This window comes from Alexandromys fortis, unplaced genomic scaffold (assembly GCF_014885135.2).
Source record: "Alexandromys fortis isolate MF-2015 unplaced genomic scaffold, M_Fortis_MF-2015_v1.1 scaffold_92, whole genome shotgun sequence".
Taxonomy (NCBI): domain Eukaryota; kingdom Metazoa; phylum Chordata; class Mammalia; order Rodentia; family Cricetidae; genus Alexandromys; species Alexandromys fortis.
Window position 1 is genome coordinate 5,790,474 of NW_026067972.1, and position 25,470 is coordinate 5,815,943.

Consider the following 25,470-nt stretch of genomic DNA (forward strand, 5'->3'; position numbering starts at 1 on the left):
GATCCTTATCACACATAGAATCTCTAGAAAGCTGTTTCAGAGGAACCAGAACTGCAAGGTCACAAGGAAACAGCTGAGCCCAGAGGAGCCATTCACCGTGTGCAGAGGACAACTGTCAGTGGCCATCGGTCTCACAACTCCCCCATTCAGAAGGAGAGGGCCAGAGTCCTGGCAAGGCTAGATTCCTGCCTTGGTGACATCTGGAGACTCTATGGCTGGTGCGCTGTGGACTCTGTAAACTGGCTCCACCAGCAGCATGCTAGCAGTGTGCCAAGTGGATTTAGGCGGTGTCAAAGCGGATTTCTACTAAGGACAACTCGGTGGCTGGAGAGGGAGGTGCTGCTAGGCCAGAAGTCGGGGACAAGAGACAAGCCACAGCCAAGGCCAGACACCAAGAAGAAAGATTAGCCCAATTTGTGCTTTGTCACCTAGCCCAGGCTGGCCTCAAATTAGCCATATAGCTGAGGACGGCCTTGAACTCCTGAGTCTCCTGACTCCAACTCCCAATCGGTTTATTAATTTCTTGTATGGTTTGTCTCATTTGAGAACGCCTGACCTGGGTGTAACTCAGGGGTAGAGTATACTCAGCACAGGGAATCCCCGAGTTTACAGCCAACGTCACTAAGCAAACATGAGATTTCCCATTTTCTTCTGACGCTTGTCAGTTCTGACTCTTACACTCAAGTTTTGTCTTACTTTTGGATTGTGACAGAGCATGTGGAGCTGGTTTTGTTCTCTCTCTGCTGTTCTCTATTATTTCTCCCCCAACCCCCTTTCTCTTCCTCCTCTACCTCTTCTTTGTGGAAAGCAAATAAGGAACCTTCCCAGCAGTGACCTCCCTACAAGCTCGTGCTTATTGCGGGGGCTGTCCCTCCCTCTCTGGAAGAAAACAAACAGAAGAGCTGGGAAGAGGGATGACTGCTACTCTGTGATTGTAAAATGCCCTGGGTGCTCTGCAAACAGCACGCTCTCGGCCTGCATCAACTTAGCCTTGCGTGTTGGCTGCTCCATGGTCCTCTGTCCAGCCACAAGATGCTCCTGCAGGGGAAACAGCACCCAAGCACCCGGACCAATGGGAAGATATTCCAACACACACGCTTTGGATGACAAGACAACAGAGAAAGAGGAGACTGAGTCAACGGGTCACATTAGGAAGAAGGAAGGGTCTATGACATTCCCCAGCCCCCAGCCCATCGTAGGATCTTCACATGGGTTTAGGTTTGGTTAGAGGCCAAGGCGTGTGTAACTCAGACCCCAACCCCAAACAAGCTCCTCTCAGGGTCAGCATCTGAGTTAGTTACTGTTCCATTGCTGTGATATTACACCATGACCAAGGTGACCTAGAAAAGAAAACCTTTGATTGGGTTTACAGCTCCAGAGGGTTAGAGTCCAGAGGGCGGAGCCAAGGTGTGGCAGCAGGAACAGCTGAGACCTCACACCTCAAACCTTAAGTCAGAGACAGAGACTATACCAGTTTGCTTCGTGTACGTTGAACCATTTTATTTGAAAATAAACATTTATGGCTTTTATCATCTTGATAAGTTGACCTTACCGCTCACCCCAGAGTTCAAACTCAGGGACTCATGTATGCCAGACAAGCGCTCTACCACTGAGCTATAAACCTGGCCCAGTAAATTAGTTCTTCTATCATTGAAAAAGATCTCTCTCTTCTCATACTTCTTCATGGGAAATGCAGGTTTGATATCAGTGCAGCTGTCCTAGCTTTCTCTCAATGAGTGTTTGTTTACTTGTAGTCCTGGTGATGAACCTAGGGCCTTGCACACGCTAGGCTAGCTACCTCTGAGCTGAACTGTCCCCAGCCCAGATCATCTAATTTTTATCTTTTAACTTTTTTTCTTTCAATACATTCAGAAGACTGTTAATGTACACAGCAAAAGTAAAGCTACTTTTACGGTTTGTAAAATTAATCTTTACTAGTGTAAAACTTAATTTTGATATATTTTCAAAGTGTACTGGCTACCTTATTTGTTACCAAATCCTTGATAAGAAGCAACTCCAGGAAGAGGTGTTTATTCTCTGTTGTTTGAGGGGATGCAAACGCCTCAATCCATTCCTGTTATGAAGGTATGGCAGCAGTGAGGATACAGATCACACAGAAGCCAGAGCAAGGATACAGAGAGATGGCAGGAAATTGGGTCCAGACTTCCTCCAGCAAGGTTCTGCAACCTTTCCAAACAGCGCCACCAGCAGGAGACCAGGTATTCAAACACACAGCCTATGGAGGACATTTCACCTTCAAATCATAGCAACAGTCAGAGTTTCTCTGTATAACAGTTCTGCCTGCCCTGGAACATACTTGGTAGACCAGGGTGGCCTCATACTTACTGACATCCACCTGCCTCTGCCTCCCAAATGCTAGACTTAAAGGCACGTGCCACCACCACTGGTTTATTTATTTTTTTCTATGATCATCTATACCCATTTTATTTTCTTTCTTTAGCACCTATGTTGTGGGATTCCCCTATGTATGCTGTGAATACCATTGGTTAATAACGGACTGCTTTGAGCCTATAGCAGAGCAGGGCAGAAAAAGCTAAGCAAGAAAAACTAAAGTGAATGCTGGGAGAAAGAAGGACAGAGTCAGAGAGAAGCCATGTAGCCCCGTCAGAGACAGACACCGGAACTATAGCCAGTAAGCCACAGCCACGTGATTAATAGAAATAGGTTAAATTAATATGTAAGAATTAGTCAATAAGAAGCTAGGGCTAATGGGCCAAGTAATGATTTAATTAATACAGTTTCTGTGTGACTATTTTGGGGCTTAGTGACTGAGAACTAACTAGCAGCCTCCTCCAACACATCTAAGCCACATTTTCAAGCATATCGTACCTGCTCAGAGTTTTTTTCAGTCTAGACCTGGCTTTCTGTGAGCATGCAACCTTCTTTGACTGCATGAGCCTATATTACAGGGCAAGGCTACCTGCTGTTTGTCTCCACTTACCACACAGTGCTGGTGACTGGTGTAAAAGGAGACTGCTCTTTCATTTCCCTGCCACTGAGACCCAAATAATCACACAGAAAGTGTATTATTTACAACACTGTTTGGCCAATGACTCAGGCATATTTCTAGCTAGCTCTTAAATCTTGAATTAATCCATTCCAATAATCTGTGTACTGGCATGAGGCTGTGGCTTCCCAGAAAGGTTATGGGTCCTTCTTCTTCAGCAGCTACATGGCATCACCTTGACTCTGCCTGTTATCTCTACAAACCTCTGTTTGGATTTCCCACCTGGCTATATTCTGCCCTGCCATAGGCTGAAGCAGCTTCTTTATTAACCAATGGTAATAAAACATATTCACAGCATACAGAGGGCAATCCCACACCAGCCTGGCTCTGTCCCCCTCAGGTTGGTCCAGCAGGCCATTCTACTGGTTCTGGGGTGCAACTGCTATTTGCCTTTCTGTGAGAGGGGAGCCTCATGCCTGTGCATGGCAAAGGAATTCCAGACTGTAGAGTGCTCATTGTCTGAACCATTTTATTAACAGTCCTTAGATCTATTACCATTCTCCATTTTCCAGATTTCTTTTAAATAGCAATATAGGAGAATTCCAAGTTCTGGTTGATTCTTTAATATGCTGAGCATTTAACTGTTCCTATGCCAACAGTTCTAAGGCCTGCTGTTTCTCTATTGTTAAAGGCCATTGATTAATTCATACAGGTTTGTCAATCAACCATTTTAAAGGTAGGACTGTTGGTGCCTTTGAAATATCAGCAGCTATTGTGCCATGTTCTGATTTGGGATGTCCTTCTGTATATGTGTTGCTTTTACTTGTTAATAAATAAAGCTATTTTGGCCAATGGCTTAGCAGAATAAAGCCAGGCAGTTAATCTGAACAGAGATATATAGAGAGAGTAAGTAGAGTCAAGGAGACAACCTGTAGCTGCTGAATGAGAAAGATTCCAGAACATTACCAGTAAGCCACAGCCTTGTGGCAATACATAGATTAATAGAAATGTGTTAAGATTTAAGAGCTAGATATGAATATGCCTGAGCCCTTGTACAAACAGTGTTTTAATTAATATAGTTTTGTGTAATTATTCTGGTCTGGGTGGCCAGAAAACAAAAGTGCAGTCTCTGCTTACACTGATCTTGCACAACCTGAATGGTCAGTGGTTGCTCTTTATAATACCTTCTAATAGTTTTCTCAGAAACATATGTTAACTTATGGTTTGTTTCTGAGATTGGAGGAATGCTGAACTGAGTATTCCATTGTTGTAACAAATCACACCCCCATAAGTTCATTGCTGTTACCCACATATGGCTTTAATTTTCCTCCCTGATTTCTGCCCTATACATTCAACCCATCTTGCCTTGAATGGCCTAATTATCCTTTTGAATTGTGCAGTAGCATTTTCAAAAGCCAGAGATTCAATTATTTGTCTAGCTTCTGAATCGGGTATCATTCTATTTATTGCTGAAGTCAGTCTTTGTAAGAAATCCTTGAAGGTTTCCTTTGGGCCCTGTATAACTTTAGTAAATGACTCAGTTTTCTTTCCTACTTCTCCAATTCTACTCCAATCATTCAAAGCTGTCATGCAGCATAAATCCAGAGTGTGTTCATCATACAGAGATTGCCTTTGTACATCAGCATAATCTTTCCAAGGAGTTTGGCTTGGGAGATTTCCATTCCTCTAGCCCTACTTCGTTGTTCAGTGGTTTAGCCCTTTCTTTACATCAGGTTTTCCATTGTAATTGAGGACCAGGCTCTAAGACTGCTTTAACCAAGTCTCTCTAGTCTCTATGGATAATTCTATTATAAAGTTGACCATGAGTTAAACATCTGCTTCACAAAAAGTGAATGCATGGCATATGAGACTATTGCTTCCTTAAATCTCCTTAAATCTAACATTCTCACAGGAATCCATTTAACTCTTGCACTGCCTTGGGGATATCTATCATTTCACAGTTGTTCCTGTGAGACGACTGAATTAATATTTTATTTGAAAACTTTAGGCTGTTATCCTTTAACTTTATAATGCAATGCTGAAATTGATTCTCCATTAAATTTCTATGTCTGTATCTGAATATCTCTATGATGTTTTACTAAGTTTTTCTAAAACTTGTATCTTAGCACTCATATTAGCAAACTTTTTTAGTGAAAAAACAAAAATGATAAAACTGATGTTTATAATTGACATTATATAAGTCCCATCTAAATTAGTTATCTTTTCATCCAATTGTTTCATCTTCAAACTGTCCAGCAGATCATAAAGAAACCTAAATACCTCTATTGTAAAATCTCTCTCTTTAACTAATTAAGAATTCTCAATTGTCTTATCAAATCTGCCAACAATGTCAGTGAACTGTGAGGTATCCGAGCAGAGAACACAGACAGTGAACAGCCTGGCTGAGGGTAGCTGCAGCTGCTTGTGAGTAGTTGTGAGCTGAGAGCAGCAGCCTGAGGAGAGGGGGTATAGGGGAAAACCCACAAACCATGGTGGAGAGAGAGAAAGAGAGAGAGAGAGAGAGAGAGAGAGAGAGAGAGAGAGAGAAGCCAGCTGTCTGAAAAACACACGTGGAATTGTGCAGAAGAAGCACACGTGGTAGGGCCTTTCTGAAGGCAGAGCCAGTAGGCCAAGGACAGGTAAGTCCTGTGGCATTTGGAGTCAGGTGCCTGTGGAGTTTGGGCCTGTGAAGTTTGTTGCAGAGAAGCTACAACAACAAATCCCAAACTCGCTGGATGGTGACTCCAGCAGGAGCTCTGCTTGCAGCTCTGGCCTGTGCCCACGGCTGCAAAGCCACAGGCAAGCAGTTGGGTGCCAATATGTAGAACAAGTTCTACTGGGTCTTCATAATAAAAGTCCGAAGTCAGATGTAGGGGAAAATGCTGGGATATTAGAGAGACGAAGGAGCAAGCCATAGTCACTTTACCTACTCAACTTTTTGGTGTAAAAGAGACTGAGCTCCTGTATCCTCCTGCTTTATCACTTCTGGTCTGTCTGTACAGACCTCCAGACCTCTGTGGTGAGCTAGTGGCTAGCTCAGCCCTCTGATCTTCAGGCAAGCTTTATTTGTACAAACAAGCTATCACCACATGTATGTGTGTGGGGTGCGTGTGTGTGTGTGTGTGTGTGTGTGTGCCACAATGTGCACGCCACAGCACATGTGCAGAGGCCAGAGCACAACTCTGCAGTGTTGGTTGTCCTTTCACTTTTATGTGGTTTCCAGGAATTGACCTTAGGTAGTCATGTTTGAGTGGCAAGTGCCTTTACCTACTTAGCCATCTTACCAGCCAAAGAATATAATTTTTTAACCTATGATTTGTTAAATCCATGGATGTGGAACCTGTAGATATAGTGGGTTGATTATAGTTAACCTTCTAAAGAAGGTAAAATCTACCTCATTAATTTAATGAATATCATTTACAAATATAAACATTAAAATTTTAAGTAAATATCACAAATTATATCTAGCTGTGTATGAATGGAATAATTCATCACGACAAAACAAAAACTAAGGAATAAAGATGATATAATAACAAGAAATATCTTTACATATACATTCCTTGGATCCCACCTGGTAGAGAGAGAACTAACTCACACAAGCTGTCCTCTCCACGTGTGAGGTATAGCATATTCACACCCAAAATACAGACATACAACATATGTATGTGTAAAAATTACATTTATAAAAAAATGTGAACGGGTTCTTCTGACCTTCCTGCCTTCACCTCCCAGGCACTTGTAACTGGGACTGGATTTTCTGAAACAGGAGAGAGCCCTGAGGACTGAAGTGAGGCTGTGGAATAAGAGGCTATGTGTGGAGTCCAAGTCTTGTCTGGAAATGGAAGTGCACACAGCAAGGCCAGAATGGCCACTTCCTTCTTGGGAAGAAGAAAATAAAAGTGATCTCATATCAAGACTCTAGTAAGTAGAAGCTGCAGAGGCTGGGTGTTAAAGTGCGGTTTGTGGCCAAAGCAAGAGCTCTTTGCCATTTAACTTACCCCCACTGCCTTGTTTGGCTTGGCTTTGGCAGCGGTGCAGCTCCTGGACTAAGTCAATTATGGCCTTGCTCCCCTCGGCCAGTAACTAGTCTAGCGTGGGAGTCTGACCTCATCTTGGCCACAGAAACAATGGATGGATGTGGAGAAATTTCTGATAAGTAGTTCTTATCCATAAAGCCATAGGTGATAAAAGGAGTCACTGTGGCCCATTGCCTTTCTTCATGCTTAAACACTGAAGGTCTATGGACATTGCTGTATCACTCATGTTAGAGACGGAAGACAGGTCTTTCTCTCAGCCACCCTGTCTTCCTCCTGCAGGTAAACTCCAGGGCCCAGGAATCTCTACCTCAGCTTAGTCCTCTGCCTGTAGACATCAAGATCACCACTGGGGCAGGAGAGGGGGACTTTCAGCAAGAGCTGCACTTGCTTGGGTGCTGGGAAGCCACTATAATTTAGCACAAGGCAGTTAGGATGTCCACTTTAGCATCAGGGCCTTGGAGGACATTAACCCCCAAGCTAACCTGTTTCTACCACCATTTGGGGGTTCTTGTGATTACAACCCCAGAACAGGACCAACTTCAGATCTCTCATTCATACATTCCCTCACCCCAACCCAACCACTGACTTCCTTCCCAGGCCATAGTATTCCTGCTTTCCTAATACAAACCCCAGTCAGACCTGGCTCTTGTTCTCTTCTCATGAGGGAAGACCTAGGTGGTAAACTGCATTAATCAAGGTACTCATCAGCCCTCCCCATGACACATACGGCACCACAGAAATACTTGACATCCCCAACTAAAATTTCTGCTCAGGAACAGTCACGTGACTTGCTTTGGCCACTAAACTGCAGGCAGAAATGACTGGGACTTATGAGTAGACTTGAGGGCAGCTCATGGTTCTGTCTCTTCTCCCGTCAGTGAGGACATAGGAATGGGAGCTGGGGTATAGATGGTGTGAGGAGAACTACAATCGATGCAGTGGATGAATGACAAACATGGCGGGGGTCACATACTTAGCCTAAGTAGCTGAGGTTAGCTCATCATGAGTTGCTCCATCCCCACACTTCACCCTGGAGCTGGAACATGAGGTCAATGGAACAGACCTGCCTATCTGTTTCTGTCCTGGAACAGCTGAAGCTGGAGTTTGCTCCTGATTCCACCACTGCCTGCCCTCTGGATGTGCTGGGTGTTCAATACAATTGTTCCACTCCCCCAGAGGACTTGGCTTGGGATGATGTCACTCCAGAACTTCCCACTGTACAGTAAAGACACAACTCACTTGAGGGTGAGAAACAGTTTCAATCTGAATGTCCACATTACTTGGAAATACACATGATCATATAAAATTACTTTTATTAAAATAGAGAAGCTTTCTAGCATATCGCTGAATACTATATATAGTATATTGCAATATACTATATATAGAATATATACAATATAGTCTAGTATGTTGAAGACATTAGACAGAAATAGGCAATTGCAACAGAGGCTACATTAACATCAGCACTGAGGTCCTCTGAAAGCTTTAAGTGCCTACTTTCAACAACATTTTGGTATAATAAGCATATTGCTGTATTTCAGAGGGTACATGTAACACTGAAAAATACTTCATGTAAAATACTAAGTTCAGGTGCATACAAACAAGAAGTATTACATTAATAGCTTATTTCAAACTGTGAAACATTCAAAGTATCCAATTCCTTAGACAACATGCAAACATTTTAATACTTAGTCTGACATTTTAAATATATAAACCACATTCTTTATAATTCTATATAAAAAGATAGTCAGACAGACATTTATCCATACTGTGCACACCACAAAAAGCAAATGTGTCTTCATGAACGGAAAGTATAGGGCTAACACATATGATTGTCATTTTACAAATATGGCTATTCACCTTCTTCATAATAAAATTAAGAAATCATGTACTATTTACATGAACTACTAATTATCTTACTTTTTGGCAATTATATAGCAGCAGCAGTTGGTTTAAAGTCTCTGAACGTGGTGAGTACTGACGAGCGGCTAATATAAAACTGCACGACACAGACACTTGGATGAGTGGGGCTGCCCCCATTCACAGGCACAAACTGGCAATGGCTGAGAGGACCACCTGCAGACAGTCCATGAGTGCTACTTGGCTGCCTTTGCTAAGCACATCAGAGTCCTGCCTAACTTTCCATGGAATCAGCCTGTGATCATGTCAAAGAAGCTCTCTCCCCTTCCGTACCGTCCCAGAAGTGGCTTTCCACTGAGCCCTCAGCTTCTAGACACAGAGACAAGCACAGCACAGCCTCAACCCTTACAGGACACGAAAGGGGGCCTCCTTCTATAAAGTGACCGTCTCATTGACCAGTGATGGTAACTTTCCTTTGGAGAAGCAGACTCATCTACTGAGCAAAATGTAAATTGTAACCCAGTGCCCACCAGCAAGAGATTTCCATTATACTGGGGGAGCCTAGTTTATCATTTCAGAATCAAGGCAAAACCCCTAACATTGGCAGATAAAAACAAATACTGTGTAGGGCTAAGAGGTGACACATGCTCTTGCTCGGCCACCAGCTAGCAGTCCTGATGTCTTTCACAAGGTGGGACGGCCGAGTCAAGGAAGGCAGTCAGGGACGAGTCCAGAGCAAGTACACAGTGAGGCCCAGGCTAAAGAGGAGCAGGGAGGGGCAGGGAGAGCTGCCCCCAGCAGCAGAGGATGGAAGGCTTCTGGAGACCTGCACCTGGGAAATGATAAGGGCAGAGAGGGGGACATGGGACGCCAGAGTGGGGCTGTCGGAGTTGATGAGGGACTCGATTTTCTCTGCTTCCTTATTGCAGGCCTCAATCTGCAAGAGAAAGATCCTTTCACTAGAAAACCTCAGAAAAGGTCCAGTCAAGCAAATTCCATGCACATGTCAAAAGGAGAACGACTACAGAGACAGCTTCTTTTCTTTCTGCCTTTACCGTGCAGTCGGGTTAAGTCCAGGCCTTCACTCACTACGCACATGTAAGGGCACTAATGGAGATCAGAAACTGCATGTCCACTGCCCCAGTCAGTCAGCAATGTTTGGTTTTGCACAGTGCTATAGCATCCACTGCCTACCTCTAGAGACAGTGACCACAGTTAGACACAGCCGTAGGGAAGCTTTCAGCACAGCTCTACAGCAGGGGATGGAGACAGGGTTGGGACGAGGCAGCTGCAACTACTCCCATTCACCCTTCCCATGAGTCCTCACTACTTTTACTGAAACTTGGGCCTACAGAGTGAGGTTCCAGGGCACCCTGATCTGAGAGGAAGAGACTTAGGGCCCTGGAGACTGCCTCGGATGGATCCTCCTCCAGAGAGACCGGAGGCTTTGGCTTGGCCCATGCCAGTGTCCTACTCCTCAGGCCTTGGCTGCCTCATTTGCACAAGGGTGGGGTGGACATAGTGTGCCCAGCCTCAGGCCCCAGAACAGACTCGGCCATAGAGGCTGCCTTGCTCTTTCCAAAGTGCTCCCGTTTCCTCACTCTCCGTCCTCTCCCAGCCCTGCTTTGGGTCCCCCCCCCCCTCACTGTAAGTTCACCAACTCTAGATTGACAAATGGCTGCAGAATGTGCCCCGAGCCCCACCTGCAAAGCTTTTGGAGAGTGGTCGACAGGAATAATCAGGATCACAATTTCTGATTCGATGCTCAGGTATCCAAACACATCACACTGTGGGACAGACACGTGCATGCGGATCTTCTGAAGAATCTCCAGAACTGTTACTGGCTTCTTGTTGGTCACCTAGGAGACATTTCCAGGAACTGAAGAGGAACCCTCTTGCTGCCTAGGCTACTCCGTCTGCCTCAGCTGCAGCTGGAGAGGCTCTTTGACCAGCGCTTGGCACCAAGTTCGGCTCTGCTGGTCAGAATCCTGCCACCCAGTGTCCAGTGAATGAGGTTTGGGCTGTCTACAGAGGTGTGCAGCCAAAATTAACCCCCACCAGAAGTACTCTGGTTTGAGCAGGGTCTTGCTGTATAGACCAGGCTAGCTTTAAACTCATAATCCTCTTGCCTCAACCTTGCTAGCTCCATGGTAATCCTGTACCAGCATACGCAGCTCAGAAATGCTGTTTATTTATTTAGGCTCTTTCTGTGTTTGAAATAGGGTCCTAAGTAACTGACGACAGCCTTGAACTCTCTCTATGCTAGTGGTGGTAGTAGCGCACACCTTTAATCCCAGCACCTGGGAGGCAGAGAATCTCTGTGAGCTTGAGGCAGCCAGGACTACACGGGTAAAACCTGTCTCAAAAAAATTTAAAAAAATAATTATTTGTAGGTATATCTTGTATGGGTACATGTGCATGTGTGCAGGTACCACAGAGGCCGGAGCTACAGGTGGCTATGAGCTGCCTGACGTGGGTGCTGGGAACTGAGTCTGAGTCTTCAGAAGGGGCAGAAGTGCTCTGCACGAGCGCTGCACCATGGAGCCATCTTCTTGTTCTTCTAAGACAAGGTCTGTCATTGGCTAGGAGCTTGCTGAGGACCTGGGTCTGAATCTCAGAACTCACGTGAAAATATAAGAATTCCGCATGTGGTGGGACACGCTTACAATCTCAGCACTGAGGAGGCAGAGACAGGAAGACCCCGGGGCCTGCTTGCCAGGCATTCTGGCTGGTGAGAGAGGTCCTGTCTCTAAACACAGGCAGAAAATGACAGAGCAAAGCACCCGACCGAGCTGTCTCTCCAGTCCCGTAAGCACTTCTCAAAAGCGCCTGATCTGAACTGGAGCGAAGCAAAGTCCCGTGGAAACAGGTCACAACAGACAGGAAGGGTCCTCTAGGTAGCAGCAAGTTTCTGCCTATTACACCACTAAAGTCTTAGCTCCCAAAAGGGTGCAACAGGGAAAGGGAAAGACAGACAGGGAAGGTAGCCCCTAGGGGGAATGGGTGCTGGGACGATGGTGGGTGCAGAGACCATCTGGATTTCTACTACTGCTGGCCTCCTGGCCGTGACCGTGCTCTTTGAGCTGGCAGAGACTTTTCCTAAGAAAGCACGTGGCAGGGAGGAGCAGAGGTCAGTTACCCTGGGTGTCAACCCTTGTTCTGTTATGATCTGTATGGCCTCAGGTTCTTTATCTATGTACAGGGACAATACATTCTACTCTCCAGGATTCCTGAGTTTAGCAATGTGCTTTCAACAGTACCTGGCATATGGAGCAATTTACCTTAGCAATGGTATCCAGTTTTACTTTGTCAAATAAAACCCGTAACATCCCAGCACACAATGGGCAACAAGCACCTATAACAGAAAAGAAATCACTTTTGTGAGTTCAGAATTAAAGCAAGGAGAATCCAAAATGACTGGTAAAGTGGCCTTCATCTGTCCTTCCTGATGGTTTATCTGCAGCTGTGCTCGACGACCAGCCCAGGGTCCTAAAGCCATCCCTCCATCCTGACTCCTCCTCTGGAGGGCAATGCCCAGGGTAAGGAGGCTGAGACAACAGCACACCAGACCCGCCCGCTTCTCATCTCATGCTCTGGTCCTACTCAGAAACTTGTGCTGGGCCTTCGATGTTCTGTCTGCACAAGGGAGCTTCAGGAGTTCCGAGTGCTTGCTCAAATGAGATTTTCCAAACTACCATAGCGAGGAACGAGACAGTCAGGTCTCATGCCACATTTAACAGAGTTCACCATCTCTTCACTCCATAAGGCAGTTCTGACTTGGCAGTTTGGATCTGCAGGGAGCCTTATGTTCCTTCCTTGGAATGTGGTCTCCAGAAGGGAAGAGGCTTTGTTTGTTAACTGCTGGGTCCCTGGTGCTTAAAAGAATGTCCTGAACATAGCGGAGGCTCAGCGAATCCTTGGTGAGCTACAGAGGGAGACTTGGAAGACCCAGGGTAGCTGTGTGCGAGTCTGGAATGAAGGCTCTTCCACTGCCTGTCTCACTGATGAGCATGACTCACTGTCCGCTGTCTACAATACCGTGCTCACAGCTGTCTGTGTGAACAGAGCCTTCTGGCTGCACAATTAAGTCAACTCTCTTTGCTTCTCTCAATTACAGATGTTTGTGTTCATCAAAACACTTCCACTATCCATTCAACTACTAGTTAATTATTCAGGTATTTTAAAATAAGTAAACCCAGCGTTTAACCCAGTAATCCTAATTTTTTTAATTTAAATGCTACTTTTCCTGCTTATATATTGATGCCTGATGTAAGATTTTGATGATGCCTGATGTAAGATTTTGATAGAAAAAGCTGTTGTTTTCTCTTTTTTTATTTTTATTTTTTAATATTTATTTATTATGTATACAATGTTCTGTCTGTGTGTATGCCTGCAGGCCAGAAGAGGGCACCAGACCCCCATTACAGATGGTTATGAGCCACCATGTGGTTGCTGGGAATTGAACTCAGGACCTTTGGAAGAGTAGGCAATGCTCTTAACCTCTGAGCCATCTCTCCAGCCCTGTTGTTTTCTTTTTAATTTTAAAAATAGATCCATTCATTTTATTTCATGTGAATATTTTTCCTGCATGTATGTATGTGTGCCATGTGTGTACTTGGTGCCAGAGGAGGTCAGAAGAAGACATAGGATCCCTAGAACTGTAGTACAGATGGCTGTGAGCCACTGTATCGGTGCTAGGATTTGAACCCAAGTCCCTCGGAGGCAGTTCTCCCTTATGCTGTTCTGATGTCAGCAAAGCAAACACTAAGGCAGTCCATAGCTTTGGAGTTAGTTCAGAATAACTGGCATGTGGGTCTCTTCAATATTTTGTTTTTCTGGACAGGGTCTTATACTGTACCGCAGGTGCCTATATCTTCCTGTCTCAGCCCCAAGGGCTGGGATTACGACTTTTCAAGGTTTACAGGCTGCTGAACTCTCTTCTAAGGGCTCATGTTCTAGGGGTGGGTCAGCAAATCTTTCTGGCTCCACCCCTGCCCCCGAATACCTCCAGCTTACCAGGTGGAATGATGGGGTTGCAGCCTACAGCTGAGAGTGAAGGGCACTTCACTGCAGCGCACTCGGCCACAGCACTGTGTTCAGAGAGGACCCCGACAGCCTGGCAGGGCCCATAGTAGTCCACTGCCACACGGTCCGAGTAGGCGGCACACACACTGCTGTAGGTCTCGCCGTTGTGCCCACAGACAGGCTCGGTGGCTCTGCAGAAGGGCTGAGGAAAGACAAGTAACTCTTAGCCAGGAAACTCCTGTGAGCACAGAGTGACCTCACTGTGGTTAGGAAGTGAAAAGACACAGATCTAAGTTGTGGGGAGCCTCTAAAGCCCTGGAGGTGGAATTCATAAAGGGCTGTCTCAGGTTGGAAAGCCTTTGAAACTTGGGTGCTCATTCTGAAACAGAAACAAGACAAAAATATCCCCTTGCCACTCCATCCCCCAGATTCTCTTAGTAGTCACGGAGGACTGAATAAAAAGATTGCTCTTCTCTCCTGAGTAAACTGGGAACATGGTGACCATGGGAGACGGCTGAGGGGGAGGGGAGAGAAAGGGAGGGAAGCAGAGAAAAATGTAGAGCCCAATAAAATCAATTAAAAAAAAAAGATGGCTCTTCATGCTGGATGTAGGAAGGGACGATAGAGCCATGAGCAGAGCAGATGCACTCTGTACCTATCAGGCAGTCAGACCTCAGAAACACCCCAGAGCTGAGAAGACTGAGCAAGGATGAAGAGAAGGGGCGGTCAGAGCAGATGGTGTCTGTAAGCTGGACACCAGCTCCAAGAGGAAACAGTAGCCAGACAAGCTGAAGGGGCTTTCTCTACCATGGATGGAGAGCATGTCCAGTATTAGTGGCTTGCAGGCAAGTGATGCTGGGCCCAAAGACGGGAGTCTCCCAGCAGAGGGGTCAGCAAGAGCCAGGAAGGTGGTGAGGGGCTCCAAGGAGGCTGTCCTGGAAGCTAGATTTCACAAGCCTAAAAGACTAGGAGGCCTGTGTGAAACAAGTCTTAGAGGTTTGCATCCCAATTCAACACAGCAGGAGGTAGAAGATGGGAAGTAGGAAGTGGGGGCACAAGTGGGGAGATCACTTTTCTTCCTGATTTTTCTACGGCAGCCTACAAAACTGTGAACAAATGAATGGCAGTAACCAAACCGGGTGCGAAGCCTTAAGTCTTTCCCTGGGAGTGACTTGAAGCCAGGGTCCACTTGCTTCCTCCGCAGAGCCACACTACTCCCTTCTCAGCAGAGGACTCACTCTGTGGTCTGGAAAGGTCATGGCATACGTGGTTTGGCAGCGACTGACATACCTGGCAGGGGCCTCTGTAAGAGAGGCTCTTTCCTCTTTGGTACAGCGTGCAGAGATTGCTGTGCTCCACGTGCTCCGTGTCACACACAGGATCTCGGACCTGCTCACAGGTGAGCTGTCTGTGCACACACTCATACTGGCTACAGCCAAATGTATCAAAGGTCGTCAGGCAAACTTGCGGTTTTGGCACACATCTGAAAAACGATGAAAGCCAGCCAGTGAAGAGAAGCATGGAGGATTGTGGTGGGGGCAACAGAGTCCTGGATGTGGGTGGCACAGGAAGCCAGGGAGAGAGACAGGGTCAATGGAGTTTATGAAAAGGGCAGTCAGACTAGAACATGGCAGACACACTGCTCAGAGGGAACACATGGGAACACACAGAGAGGGTGTTCTAATTGGAGCCTGGTGGGTAAGGAGGAAACAAGCAGGCTATGCTGAAGGAACAGCCACAGCCAGGATGTGGAGTGGGGGAGGGGTATGTGGGGTGAGGGTGGGGTGGTAAAATAGAAGGTAAAAGCTGGGGATGTGAGTTCAACAGTGGGTGGGGTCCAGCACTGAGTCACAGTCAGTAACAACAGATCACTTCCAGCTGCTTCAGTTCTTTAGGCAAGGTCTCCTGAAACTTCCTATACTTACCAGGCTGACCTTGAACTCACAAAGATCTGCCTGCCTTCTGAACGTGGGTTTAGAGGAGTATGACACCACACTCGGCTAGGTACCTAATTTTTAGCTTGATTAGCAGGAGTCTATCTTAAGAAAGGCTTCACGTTTCATACTAAAAATTCAGGCTCCTGTGCCTCCTGGATAGGAGGACTGATGCTGGGTGCTTCTGCACTGAGAGGATACCACAGAAACAAGTCCTTTCTAGAATGGCACCTGACAACGAAGGTGTGAGAGCCAAGGGTATTGGAGAACACTTGGTAACTAGAGAGAAAAAAACTGATCAAGTTGAGTATACAGAAACAGAGGGCTGGGGCTGATGCGGGTCTCAGGGGCAGAAGCACGTGCTGCACAAGCCTGATGGCCTGGCCTTGACCCCAGAGCCCACTTGCAAGACAGCTGTGGCAGCTACTCCTGCAGGCCCAGCCCTCCTACAGACACCTGGGAGGTGTGGCAGCACACACACACACACACACACACACACACACACACACACCTGCAGTCCCAGCCTTCCTACAGACTCATGGGAGGCAGAAACACGAGGCCTTCCCAGAACACCTGAAGTACACAATATAGTTGCAGAAGCAATGAGAGAGACCTCATCTCAAACAAGATAGAATAAAAAACCAACTCCTGAAAGTCTCCTGTGGCATGCATGTCCACACTCACAAGCACACATATATACACATATCATATATATATACCATACACACACCAAGAACTTTCTTACAGAAATAAGAGGATCACAGGAAAAATCTGAGAATCTGGGGGGCAAATTTAAGTAAAATGATCAAAGTAGTGATAGTCTGTCTTGATTCATGTTGTGTCCTAATGTTTAGAAAAATGTGTGGTGTTTCAGTAGATATCTGAGGGAATATAAACTTTTCTTTCTTTCTTTCTTTCTTTTTTTTTTTTTTTTTTTTTTTTTTTCGAGACAGGGTTTCTCTGTGGCTTTGGAGCCTGTCCTGGAACTAGCTCTTGTAGACCAGGCTGGCCTTGAACTCACAGAGATCCGCCTGCCTCTGCCTCCCGAGTGCTGGGATTAAAGGCGTGCGCCACCACTTTTCTTTAAAAAAAAAACCCAAACCAAAATTATTGCTTTGAACAGAGACAAACCCGTGGACAAAAAGAAAAGGCGTGATGGCATTGTGCAAATAAGCTTCCTCTCCACACCCCAGGTCCCACACCTGGGAGGCAGCCATTCTCAGCTATGCCTTCCTTTTTCTTCAGAGATATTTCACACAGGTAAGAACCTTTGCAGACAGTGATCCAAAGGGAATGGGGAATGTGTTTTTTCCTTTTCCTTCCTTCCTCCCTTCCTCCCTTTCTTCCTTCCTTCCTTCCTTCCTTCCTTCCTTCCTTCCTTCCTTCCTTCCTTCCTTTTCGTTTTTGGTGCTGGGAACTGAACTCAGAGTCTTACTCGTGCTAGGAAAGGGCTCTTCCACTTAGTTACATTCTGAGCCCAATCTGTGCATTGAAAACTGGCTCAGAGGCTGAAGAGCTGGCTCAGTGGTTAGAGACACCTCTTCAGAGGAACCTTGTTCAATTCCAGGACCCACATGGCAACCCACAAGAGCCTGTAATTCCAGTTCCAGACTTGAAGCCCTCCTCTGGCATCTGAGGGCACTGTATACACAAGATACATAGATCTCTCCAGCTTCAGTGCCCCAAGTGCTGGGACTACACACATGAGCCAGACTGCTTCATCCCCTTTTGCATTCTCATCGTGTGGGGCATGAACAGCAGAGACTTGAGAAGCACTAGTCTTTGGCTGAAGAAAAGCAGTAGCATTTAACTTACCTTTGGCTTTTTGGGCAGGGGTTAGGATTACAGGGATCCTTGGAGACACAAGGTCCAAACTCAAACTGATGGTCTTGGAGACCCACACAGCGGGCGATGCAGGCACTGGGGTAAGTGCGTCCATTCTGTGCACACACTGGGACAAACTGATCGTCACAGTTACAGGGCAGACCTGAAGGGAGGGAACAGACTCAAATGAGCACACACACCCCTTTCTATATGTCTTGATGAAGGCAAACCACTAACAAATCATGTTAAAATGGAATTGTACATAAACTCAGGAAAAAACAAAAGCAAAACAAGACAAATCTCTCCCACAATCCTTGAACCCTGAAATTTTTTTTTTTTTTTGACAGGGTCTCCCCACGTAGACCAGGTTGGCCTCAAACTCAGAGATTCACCTGTCTCAGCCTCTCCAGTGCTGGGGTCTAAGGTGTGTGCCACCATATCTGGTTCTGATAGAGACTTTAAAGAGAATTAAGTTCTATATTTATTATAGATAGTTATTTCTCTGCAAGATGGCATTGCTTTTGTCCTTTTCACTGCTACTTAATGGTTGTCTCCAACACTGACCCAGGCAGAGAGATGGGTATCTCCAACACTGACCCAGACAGAGAGGTGTGTGTCTCCAACACCGACCCAGGCAGAGAGATGGGAGTCTCCAACACTGACCCAGGCAGAGAGATGGGAGTCTCCAACACTGACCCAGGCAGAGAGGCTATAGGCAGAAATGATAAGGTTCGTTTTCCTGATCTACAACTTTCCTGATCATACTTGGAAATCAAGTAACTGAAGTCTAGCTTGGGAATTTCCTGAATGTTAAAGGATAATACCAAAATAATACAAAATTTTATGACTGCCTCTCTCCAAGTCATGTTTAGACTGGGACACTAAGTCACAAAAATCTCTGGTACAGTTTTGGGCTAGTGGAATCCCTTAGAGTCTACCAGTTAAACTGACATTGTTTGAGTTACTGCAGAATGGCAGGGGCCACGGGAAACACTTTTAGATGTTATTTACAATAAATAGTAAATGACTTCCAAGACTTTAGTCCACTCCTTAATCCCCACATCCTACTATGGCTTCTCCAGACAGAATGAACAGCAGACAAGGAGCAGCTGAGAGGCAACAGCTGCGGGAGCAAGGCGCTCACGGGACTCACGTGGGGTGGGGCACACTGCATGTCTACTTCTGTTGTTGCCCTCACCACTCTGCAGGGCTTTTTCCTTTTTATTTCTGATGGGCTGGCACAAGGCTAGTAAATCCTCTTCTTGTCTTTCTTCCCCACAGTGTTCTATCAACCTCAGAGAAGGAATCGAGCTGCCACTACACTGATGAGAATGGGGACAAGCAGAGCTACCTAATACCAATGCCATTTTCCTGGGAACCAAAGGGATGTCAGTTCTGGGAAAGGCAGACACCAGGAGACTAGAGAACAGTGCTGCTACCACTGCAGCGGCAGCTTCAGAGGAGAAAAGGTCCATCAGAGAGCCAGGTTTGCATCTGTAGGTGCTGGTGTCAGCACAACACCATATTCTCAAGTACTGTAAAGTCGAGAAAGCAGTGCCAGGTATTGTTTGTGGGAGGCTATGCAAACAGTGTATGAGGAAGGCTGGAGAGACCCCGATGAGAAACAAACTTAGAAAGTACAAGGACACCTTAGACTGCCTCAATAGGGCTGCATATGGGCTCCTTTACAAACGGGGGGAAGCAGAGAGTCAGAGAGGATGGTGTATTGTACTCAGATTTGATACTGATATTACTATGTACATTTGCAGTTAGGGCAATTCCTGCAATGCCTAGAAGAAAGAAGAGTGCAAGGAATGATGGCCCTTGAAGGATGGGCTCTGGATGCCCGTGGCTACCTGTGAAGGTGCTACGGTCATCATCAGAACTGTGCTCACTGAGGCATGGACGGCCAAAACACACTAAATTGCCAGCAAAACAAGAACAGATGTTGCAGTCAATATTGAAGGATGTTCCATGACCTGAAAGAAAGAGAACACCAATCATATTATGTACCAAGAAACAGAATAGAGGAATGTGAGATAGCTCTGTGGATAGAGAAGCTTGCTGACAAGCCTGAAGACAATCCCCAGGACCTATGGTGGAGGAGAGAACCAATTCTCCCAGGTTGTTCTCTGACGTCCACAGATAGGCTGTGGCACGGGCACACATACACAGACATACACAGAGACACACAGACACACACACACTAAAAAACAACATAAATTTGTTTCAAAGTTTAAAAAAATCTTAAATCTATTACATGCATGAATGCACGCGTGTGTCACAGTATGGATGTGCACGTCAGAGCACAAATTTTCAGAGTTGGTTCCTGCCTCCCAGCACTGAATTACACGTCTGCCACCATGCCCAGCATTTTTACATGGGTTATAGGGAAATCAAGTTTAAGTTGTCTCAAAGTGCTTTGCCAAATGAACCATCCTCCAAGTACCTCAAAAAGCTTTAGATCAATTCTTAAAGAAGACTTCTTCTTATGAATACATAAACTAGGGACTTAAATCTAAGATATTTATTTTGAGACAAGGTCTCATTGTGTAGCCCTGGCTGTCCTGGAGCTTGCTATGTAGACCAGGCTTGCCTCAATCTCACAGAGATCTCAAGTCTAAAAGGCAGCAGTATATTCTCAGAAAACTATCTTTATTGTCCGCAGATTGTCCCCTCCCAATCCAAGTTTCCCTATATATATCAGGGTGGCCTGGAGTTCACTCTGCCACCTAGGGTGGCCTGACTCAGAGCAATCCTCTCAGTCTCTCAAGTGCTGGGATTATAGGCATGAGCCCCAGTGCCTAGCAGGGCAACTGTATGAGCATCAGTTGTGAAGTAGGGGTAGCAATGCTAGCAATAACTACATAAAGAGGAACTCAGCTAATTAAGAGATAATGTGGGTCAAGACTTGGCATTGTGCAACCTGCTTAGGAGTTAAAAAAAATGCTGGGCAATGGTGGCGCACACCTTTAATCCCAGCACTCGAGTGTGAGTTCTAGGCCAGCCTGATCTACAAAAGCTAGTTCCAGGACAGCCACAGCTACACAGAGAAACCCTGTCTCGAAAAACAAAACAAAACAAAAAAAAGATGTGGCATTATGCTTGGCACACAGTCAGAGTTCACTGAGATTAACTAGCAGGCTCTTTTTGGGAAGACTTCTTAGAAGTCCTAGTCCTTGCTAGTTGTGGTGGTGCCTGCCTGGAATCGCATCACTCAGGAGACAGAGGCCAGAGGATTATTGTAGGTTCAAAGCCAATCTAGGCTATGTGGTGAGCTCCAGGCTAGCCTAGTTAGATAATAAGATCCTGTTTCAAATAAAATACCCTCCCACCCCTCTGCCCCCCACAGAGTGTTCTGTACAGTTTGAAAAGTCCTGTCCTGGAATATATGATGCATAGATTGTACTCTTTAGCAAGAACTCATCTAATATTCTTTGTGCAAAGTGAAGATAACCAATCTCAGACTGTAGTAAGACCAAATACGAGTATGCTTAAGACTCACTTTTTCTTTTTCCTCCAACAATACAAGACTTCTGGAGATCAATACAGTGCATCTCCATACAGTTTTCCAAGAGGCCACTTTGTCCACAGGAACAGATCTTGTAACAACCAACTTCCCCTGCAGAGGACGGCACCTGGATCAGTGTCCCCTGACGGACAATGAAATCAGAAGCTTCTCCCAATTTGCAACCTGTATAAAAATACAGACAAAACCCAAACTGAGCTGACAGTGTTCTTCTATGACAATGCTTCACATCACACACACTAGAAGTCTTCTAGGTGTGTGTATCTACTAAAGACTGTAAGATCAGGTTACAGAGCTAGAGAGATGGCTCAGCAGTTAAGAGCACTAGCTGCTCTGTCAGGGGACTCAGGCTCAATTTCCAGCACCCACATGGTGGCTCACAACCATTATAACTCCAGTTGACCCAACACCCTCTCTGGCCTCTCTGGGCACTGAGCTCTCACAGTACACATACATAGATGCAGATAAAACACTTCAACACATAAAAATGAATAATTTTGAAAGATTATGTTTATAGAACTTTTACCAAATTAAGGAACTGCTTTTGCTCACTGACAAAAAAAATATATCATCTCAAATAAAATTCTATGACTATGGGTGATTAAGGACAAATTAGGAAGCTACATAGCTTTGGCCAAGCACAGTAGTACACACCTGCTCTCAGAACTTGGAAGGCTGAGGCAGGAGAATGGCTTGGGCTACTATGTAGTGAGATCTTATCAAAAAATAAACAAATAAGCAAACAACAAAAACATGGCTTTTTATTTCTTTGGGTCAAACCTATTTGAAAAATGATAAAATGTTTTAAATGAAGTATATAAACTGGCTATTTCTTAGAGTACTTTTGACCACGACAATTTTTAGTGATGGAACACAAACATACAACTATAAATTCAAAGAATAATTGAGTATTTAGATGGGCTTAAGGAAAACCCATTTTCTAGATAATGCATTTTTAATTTATCATAAAATGGACTTTCTGAGCTTCACAAACAATCTGGAAGTCTGGCATGTCATATAATACAGAATAGAGACACTACCATGTCACTATGTCCATCTTCTAGGTAAAGAAGACACTGGCTATGCTCTAACACAGTGTCCGTGGACACTCCAAGGTTTAGAACGCCCACCCTCTCCTTTCAGCTAGACTCATGAGTCTTGATAACTGGCACACTATTGTGTTAGTCAAGCAGACGTCATTTAGACACCACACTTAGTTCATTTTTTGCTCCTTTTAACTTCTAAGATTTTAAAATGTTGATTCTAACATGATAAACATCTTCAACACAGAAATAGATAAGAATCACAACGTTACTACAACTAAATTCGGAACAAGTGAGAGAGGTAAAGACTATCAAAATTCTCAGTGTTCAAGCACATCCCTATAGTGTGCAATAATATGTAATATGAAACAAAACAATTACTTGTCTGCATTTCTTATGATTTTGTTTTGTTGTTGTTTTTTGTTTTTTTTTGAGACAAGGTCTCATTATGTAGCCCTGGCTGTCCTGGAACTCACTCTGTAGATCAGGCTGTCCTCGAACTCACAGATCTACCTGCCTCTGCCTCCTGAGTGCTGGGATTAAAAGGCTGCACCACCACAGCCAGCTGTTTGTATGCATTTCAACATAACATTAATTTTTTTGTTTTTATTGAAATAGGCTCTCATGTTGCTCAGGCAGACCTCAAATCCCTTCTGCAGCTGGGGGTAACCTTGAACTCTGGAAACTTTAGCATCTACCTCCCAAGCACTGGGATTATAGGAATGCACGCGCACACCAAGACTGTTCTGTTTTTGTGGCACTGGGGAATGAGTTTCCAAGGCTTTGCACATTAGGCAAACAACTGTCCTGCAGAGCTCCAGTCACGGACACGTGAGCCTTTAAAGAGAGGTCAGTGTCACAGTGAGTACAGCATTCCTCCATGTGCTGCAGAGAAGAGAAGAACACCGGGAACAATGGATAGTCTGCTTTTCAACACCTTCTGGCATGGGTGAGAAGGTACAAAGTACTGGCTCAAGCTTCTCTCTTCTGTAGTCGAGACCCTATAACTTGCATTGACAGCATCAGCTTACAATTGAAACAACTTCTATGTGTCTTTGTTTGAATAAATACATTTTTTCAAGGGAAATGCATAAACATTACAGGAAAAACACAGAAAAAGTCCCTGTAACCTGGGTGTAATGACAACTCTAATAAGAGAATACCAGCAGCACGTCCCATGCCCACCCCACTCCTATAGCCTCCATCCCTTACCTTGAACACAAGAATACGGAAGGCAGGGATCTCCAGACGGACACCCTTTTCGGTTCACTTCACAGAGCTCATTGGCTGGGCAAGGATTTGGGTTACAGGGATGAGTCACTTCTTCTATGATATTACCTAAAGCACTTGGCCCTGAAAAACCCCAAACAGATCAGTGGACCAATCTAAAAGAAAAAATACCAAGTCTCCATGTTATCTGGCTTCCTTGTGGCTGAATAAATGGAGGGCTCCCAGGCACAGAGCAAGGCCTGACTTTGACAAGCCCTAACTAAACCCTCGATTTCCTCATCATTCATCAGTTTATCACAACACAGCCAACCACTTATTTATTAGCGGGACACCTACAATACACTTAGAAGATCCTGGGTACTAGATAGTAGTGGACAAAACAGAGACGCTAACATGGGCTAATATCTGAAAGAGAATAAGGTAACTCATGTAACTTAAGTGGCAAGCAGTTCAGAGATGAGACATATTTGGGATATGGCAATCAAGCATGTATTTATGTGTAAGAGGGATACTTTTGCACTGTGAAGAACACTAAGTGATAATTACATCAACATGAACCCCAGAACATAATTCTATTTACCTTCTGAAACCCTGTGAAGGAAGAGAAACACTCAAGCGCTTGTGATTTAAAGAGTGCTGCTGTTGAAACTAGAGCACCCTTCGCTTCCCTCCTGCGGAATCAGCCTCCTCTGCAGACCCCACTGCTCTAAGCCACTAGGGCTTTGCTTCCTTGATGCTTGGCCCCACTCAGATTCAGCAGAACTGTGGGTGTGGCTCACCAGCCCCACCACTTTTTGCAGGTTTCCGGGGAACTTCCTAGGCCACAAGGGGTTCCCACCTAGCATGCTCTTTTTTCATTACTGGTCACAAAAGTAGGAGACATGGTCTTTTTATCTTGAGAGAACCTAATAGATACTGCCGGCTAAAAATTCGCCACCCTCTCTTTTGTTAATAGATTCTTAATTTATTCAGGGTGGTTATGGGTCCAAAGCTAAAAGATCACCCATCTGAGTTTTTCGTACAATTACAGGTGTCCCCTGAGGTTAAGAAGTTGCTTCTCATCTTTCTTCCCATTTATCAACTACAGTAAGCTGGGTAAAACGCCAGTAGCCATGGTGTGACGGTAAAGTCCATGAAGTAAATCTGAGCAGAGCGAAGAAGGGCGAAAGGCCTGATTCCTGGTGTTGACGCCACCAGAAACGTCCTGGACTGCTCGCTCTGGGTTTTCTGTGCTTCCATCTGGTCTGTTACCGGCAGCTGGGCTTAATCATAAGGGGGAAAGGCAGCAAGCAGGCTTCTTGTTGGCCAGCCAGCTTACCGCACTGCTGCCCCCTGGTGGCAGCCCGAACACTAATTATCCCGCTGCTCCCACTGCTGTCTAGGAGCTCCTGGAATCCCTCCATGAGGGACCCGGCTCTCTGGCAGAAGCATCAGGCAGGAAGAAGCTCAAGTAGTGAGGCAAGCTCCGCTTCCCTTAGGAACTAGCGGGCTCAGCTCCTGATGACAAAAGATGACAGCTTCCTAGGGGAAGTTTCATGTTCTGGTGACATCATGCTCTTTAGAACTCCTGACTGGTAAAAAGTTCATACTTCCTCCGAAAGATAAAATACAACTTCTGCTTACAAATTTTAAGATGACAGGGCTAACTTGACAGGATCTAATCACCTAGGAGACAAACCTCTGGACTCCTGAGAGAGAGATTAGACCCGCCCTATCGGACAGCCCCATGCCATAAGCTGGGGCCCTGGGCTGAAGAAGAGCAATGAGCTAAGCACCATCTCTCTGCTTCCCAATCAGATCTTCTGCCTCATACCCCTGCCACCATGCTGCCCCCGTATCCTCAGACTGTGAGCCAGATACATCCTCTTCCTTTAAAATGCTTTGATTGAGTATTTCTGCCACAGCAACAAGAGAAGTACCTAACGGGGCTGGCAGCACCACACACAGGTGCATCCAAGGCAAAGGGCAAGGCAGGGGTGAGAGAAGCCCCTGCGCTGTAAGAGCAGACACACACACTACT

At 45.4% G+C, this 25,470-nt stretch overlaps 1 protein-coding gene across 1 annotated transcript in view; it reads right to left on the reverse strand.

The window, feature by feature from the left end:
* Positions 1–8,300: 8,300 nt before the first annotated feature.
* Positions 8,301–25,470, reverse strand: part of Reck (reversion inducing cysteine rich protein with kazal motifs) — a 66,411-nt gene continuing 49,241 nt past the window's right edge. Inside the window, exons 13-21 of the mRNA XM_050156076.1 lie at positions 23,433–23,573; positions 21,154–21,342; positions 19,505–19,627; positions 17,640–17,811; positions 15,181–15,373; positions 13,882–14,092; positions 12,147–12,220; positions 10,569–10,724; positions 8,301–9,802 (exon numbers count right to left, since the gene is read on the reverse strand). Coding sequence (XP_050012033.1) covers positions 9,584–9,802; positions 10,569–10,724; positions 12,147–12,220; positions 13,882–14,092; positions 15,181–15,373; positions 17,640–17,811; positions 19,505–19,627; positions 21,154–21,342; positions 23,433–23,573 — 1,478 coding nt within the window. The 3' untranslated portion in view covers positions 8,301–9,583. The remainder of the gene's footprint in view (positions 9,803–10,568; positions 10,725–12,146; positions 12,221–13,881; positions 14,093–15,180; positions 15,374–17,639; positions 17,812–19,504; positions 19,628–21,153; positions 21,343–23,432; positions 23,574–25,470) is intronic.